This window comes from Larimichthys crocea, chromosome XV (assembly GCF_000972845.2).
Source record: "Larimichthys crocea isolate SSNF chromosome XV, L_crocea_2.0, whole genome shotgun sequence".
NCBI classification, from domain to species: Eukaryota; Metazoa; Chordata; class Actinopteri; family Sciaenidae; genus Larimichthys; species Larimichthys crocea.
This window is the reverse complement of record NC_040025.1, coordinates 5,749,971-5,755,339: the sequence shown is the minus strand read 5'-3', so window position 1 is coordinate 5,755,339 and position 5,369 is coordinate 5,749,971. Positions and strand designations below refer to the sequence as shown.

General features: G+C 44.0%; 1 protein-coding gene across 1 annotated transcript in view; it reads left to right on the top strand.

The window, feature by feature from the left end:
- The first annotated feature begins 312 nt into the window (after positions 1 to 312).
- Positions 313 to 5,369, top strand: part of ntsr1 (neurotensin receptor 1 (high affinity)) — a 63,067-nt gene continuing 58,010 nt past the window's right edge. Inside the window, exon 1 of the mRNA XM_010731502.3 lies at positions 313 to 1,085. Within this exon, the coding sequence (XP_010729804.1) occupies positions 435 to 1,085 (651 nt within the window). The 5' untranslated portion in view covers positions 313 to 434. The remainder of the gene's footprint in view (positions 1,086 to 5,369) is intronic.

The window sequence follows — 5,369 nt, the reverse complement described above, 5'->3', positions numbered from 1 at the left end:
AGCCTGGATCATTAGCACTGAAGACACAATCTTAACTGCAGCATCCAACACAATCTCATGCACTGCAGTGCAGTGGGATCTCCAGCTATCACCTAACATTATTTCCTTTCACTGCTGTGTTTGAATGTGAGATGTCAGGGATAGACACAAAATAAATGGCCATGGATTTCGATTTGTTGGTCCTTGGTGTTATCCAAGGTGGAACACGAACGAACAAAATTACAAGAGCTCCGCTCACTGAATGGCTGTGCGTCATCGCAGCGGAACCAACAGCGAGCACGCCTCCTGTCGTGCCAAATATAAAAGCTGCTCTCCTCAGGCTTCCACACTCAACAGATTTCACTCCGGTTAATGAACAAGTGAAAGTCAATAACTGTCCACTTAGTTTAAACTGTCACGTTTTCTGTTTCCATGTTTGCACTCATAGAGGCGTAATGGATTTAAACGCCACGCTCCGCATTGGCGCGCTGGCGCAGAGACTCTTTGGGAATAACTCACTGTTTCCATTTGATAACAGTACTGCCAATTCCAAAACAGATGAGGAGGACTTGGAAGTCAACACGGACGTCTACTCCAAGGTGATAGTCACTGTTATCTACCTGGTTCTGTTTGCTGTGGGTTCTCTGGGCAACTCCATCACCCTGTACACCCTGCTGACCAAAAAGACCCTGCAGAACCTCCAGAGCACCGTGCACTACCACTTGGCCAGCCTCGCCGTTTCCGACCTGCTGATCCTCGTACTCTCAATGCCCATCGAGCTCTACAACTTCATCTGGTTCCACCACCCGTGGGTGTTCGGGGACGCAGTGTGCAGGGGTTACTACTTCCTCCGGGACAGCTGCTCCTATGCTACTGCGCTCAACATCGCCAGCCTGAGCGTGGAGCGTTACATGGCCATCTGCCACCCGTTCAAAGCCAAGAGTATCATGTCCCGCAGCCGCACCAAGAAGCTCATCAGCGCCATGTGGCTCGCGTCCTTCGCCCTCGCCACGCCGATGCTCTTCATCATGGGCCAGGAGATACGCAATGGGGTGAAGATATGCACTGTTATCGTCTCCCCTGTCAACATCAAGACTGTGCTTCAGGTAGGTTTAGCAGACCTATGGCTCGTTTGTGTTGCCTTTGCGCGCAAACGTCTCCACAGTCTCTCTTTACGCACAGGGCGAGGTAAAGGAGAATGTGACAAGTAGTGGTACATGAGGCTGGTCTTGATTTTTTATTTTTCATTAATTAATTAATTTATGTTTGTGTGTGTGTGTGTGTGTGTGTGTGTGTGTGTGTGTGTGTGTGTGTGTGTGTGTGTGTGCGTGCGTACATTACGCTTTTCAAATGTATCCAAAATACTTATTTTTGGGGAGCGATATTTTTATTTATTTTTATTTATTTTCACTATCCACAAAAAGAAAGTAAGCCAGTTAGACTTCAATTCTGTATATTCAGATGACTTATTACGGGGTTGTTAGTTATCTCACTTCACTGTAGGTTAATCTCTACCGAGAAATAAAAAGGCATTAACAACATGATGCTTGTTTCCGTGAAAAAAAAAAAAAAAAACGTGTCGCTGAAAGCAGAGAAAATGATCCGCAGTCTTCGCAGAGTCTGGCTGAAGTCTGAAGGAAAAATCACAAACAGCTGCTACAGCGAAAACTAAAAGTCGTACTTAAAGCAGCATGCAGGCAGCTACAGGTGGGATGTTTTCTGCAGTGCTTGTCCTGTTGACTTGGTGTCTGTACGTTTTCACATGTTATGCATGAAGGGGTTACATTGGTCTGTAACTATTTAGATCTTTGAAGGCAGTTTAAATGAGCATCTTTGGGTTTGGTTCTCACACTATTTGATCAAGTTTGTCCCTCTCATCTGTTGAAATTACCTTTAACACAGCGCTAAGCATCTGATTTGTCCAGTCCAGTGTCCAGAATACTCAAAGACTCTTCAAATTACCTGGATGTAAAAACATAAATCTGTCTGTTGGACAAAGGTTTTCTACTCCAAAGATAGAGCAAATGTTCTGTTAAGCTACAAACACACCTCTTTAATATGACCTTGTGTTGTTGACTTTTGTTATTTTATGTCCTGGATAGTATTATATTATATTTTATTAATTATTTGACCTTGTTTATTCTCATTTTTTTCCTGTCTTGTGTGTTCTTTGATAAAGCACTTTGTATATATTTTAAGAAGTGCTATTACAAAACAATAAGGAAGTTCTAGACAAAAGTTTGGTCACATCTTCTGATTCAACTTTTTTTCTTTAGTTTCATCTTCTACGCTGTAGATGAACACTGAAAACATTAAGTATGATACAGCACATTTGGAATTGTGTGGTAAACAACATATGTTATATTTTTTGCCTTAATGACAGCTTTGCATACTCCTGACAGTCTCTCAGTCAGCTTCATGAGGTCGTCACCAAGAATGATTTTCCAACATTTTTTTGTCTTTTCAACTGTTATTTGATAGAGGCAGCTGAAGAGTGACAGGAATGTGGGAAGAGAGAGGTAGGGAATGACATGCAGCAAAGGGCCGAGCCTTTGTACGTGGGGCAGATGCTCTACCAACTGAACTAACCAACACCCTTTCCAACAGTCTTGTAGGAGTTATATTGCTGACCACTTGTTGGCTGCTTTACCTTCACTCTGTGGTCCAACTCGGGTGATTGTGGAGGCTATCTGATGCAGCACTCCATCACTGTCAAATAGACCCCACAGAGCCGGAGGTGTTTTTTCATCAATCATCAACACCATCACACCTCCTCCACAATGGGAACCACACATGCAGACACTCATCCGTTGCACTTTCTGTAAGGCACTTTGGTTGGAGCCTAAAATCTCACATCTCTCTTCTTTTCCTTTGGCGGTCTTTCTTCTTCTGAGAGCCAGTTTCATCATAGTGTTTGATGTTTTTTGTGACCGCACGTCAAGACACATTCAGAGTTTTTCACATTTTCAGTATTGACTGACTTTTATTCCTTAGAATGATGGACTGTTTATTCTCTTCACTTAGTCGAGCAGATCTTCCCATAATATGGATTACTACAGTAGTTGAATAGCGCTAATTACTGTATGCCAACACTACCTCTGAACAACAACGGATGGTCTCAAATGCATTAAGAAGGCAAGAAATTCCACTAATTAACTTTTGACATGAACAACTATTTATTGAAAACCATTCCAGGTGACGACCTCATGAACCTGACTGAGAGAATGCCAAGAGTGTGCAAAGTGTGAACAAAACCTAAGCTCGCTTTTTTGTTTGTTTGTTTGTTTATCACATAATTCCATGTGTAGTATTTAAGAAGAAAATTTTCCAAACAGGTTAAAGAAAAAGCAGTCTGTGCTGGTAAAATGAGAGGTGATTTTCAAAGATCACCAGGAGGGGGTGATAATATATTAGAGGCACAGGCCAGCCTCAGTCTGGCCTGTGCCTCAGTCTGGCCTGTGCACACACACACAATTTCCTGTGATTATTTTACATTGACTTTTTAAGAAAATAATCAATTATGCAAATAATCATTAGCAGGAGCCTTATGGGGGCATGTGGCAAGAGCGTGTGAGTCATCATGTGTGTGGGTGCGTGAGAAAAACGAAGACAGAGACACAGAGAGACTCATGCACTTATCCATACTTGGGGCACAGCGGCCCCCTCAAAGAAAAAAAAAAAGGCCATTTCTCAAATCTGTCCCCTCTGCTCCCCAAGATAAATGGTGTTGTTCTGCAGGTCGTAGGTTTTTATAAATGATTTTGTTAATCTCCCCAGTTTTGTTTACAATGTACATACTTGGCATTGCTCAGAAGTGTTGTGATTTGGGTTGTGTGAGAATTAGAAATGATTAGGTGAGGTGGTTTGTGTAGCTTTGTAGACACTTGGCGTGAGACAAAAGCAAAAGGGGAATGTGATGTCGGCTGGTGTATATGTGTGAACGTTTGCCTTGAGTATGATGATCACCATCATACTCAAGGCAAACATCTGCAGTGATGTCTACTGCATCTGGCTTTACTCTCTCCTCTTTTCTCCACACTGATATTTTTCCCATCTGTTTCTCTCTCTCTCTCTCCTTCCACGTCGCATCTTCTCTCTGTGTTCTTTGCCTCCTCTATTCATCAGTCCTGTGTGACAAAAACGGTTTGAAGTGGTGCCAAAACTAACAAGTCTTATCCTCCGATGCTTTCATTGAGACTATTGGCATTCGTGATCCAGACTCCACAAATGGTCTTTGTCAGCGAAGAAACCCTTTCCCACAGAAAAGACTTTACATTTTTCACTCCATGTAAAGAACAGCACAATAAATGCACTGGGACTGAGCCAATTGTGTCTGGGGACATTATATCATGTACAGCAAATAGTCAAACTGTTCCCCATTGCAACACTGTAACTGTTCTACCATAAAATCATGTTGATGCTACACTGACCACTGTAATCAGATGATTACAGATGGTGTCTCTGTCATCCGTATGTCTGTTCTCACACTATGTAACACTCTGCTCTGGGTATGTAACGCTTTAAAGCACTAAATAACACAGCAGCAAATATATCACTGATCTTAGTCAAACTGGATTATATTTTATGGATAAAATCCTCTGGCTGCTGAGCATCTACTCCTGCTGGAGATGGACTGTTGTTGTGAAGTATAGCTGCTGTTAGCCAATGTGAGTACAGTTTGTTAGCTGGGCTGGAGCTTTTTGGACCCCCTGGAAGAGGAAGTTTTCAGGCTTGCAGTGTGGGGGAATGTTAACGGTAGCAGAACCAGTGTCATGCCAGAACCAGACCTGGGCACACAGGCAATGTAACTGGGCTCAACAGCCTATATGGCAGAGGAGAAGAAACGGAAGAGGATGTCGATGAAAGAGAAAAGCAGAGAGCGAGCAAGCAAGATGCTGCTGGACAAGAGTAAATGTGTGACTGACTTTTAGTAGTTGGTGAGAGCGTCTCTGCAACATCGCATGGACGGCATCGGGGGCAGTGCCTCTGGACTGGCAGACCGGGGTGGTGGTTCCCCTCTTTAAAAAGGGGGACCGGAGGGTGTGTTCCAACTATAGGGGATCACACTCCTCAGCCTCCATGGAAAGGTCTTTTTGGGGGTCCTGGAGAGGAGGGCCTGCAAGATTGTCGAACCTCAGATTCAGGAGGAGCAGTGTGGTTTTCGTCCTGGTTGTGGAACTGTGGACCAGCTCTATACCCTGCGCCCTGGAGGGTGCATGGGAGTTTGCCCAACCAGTCTACATGTGCTTTGTGGACTTGGACACCGCCAGGGCTGCCCTTTGTCACCAAATTTCTAGGCGCAGCCAGGATGTTGAGGGGTTGCGGTTCGGTGGCCCTAGGATTGGGTCGCTGCTTTTTGCAGATGATCTGGTCCTGTTGGCTTCATCGGA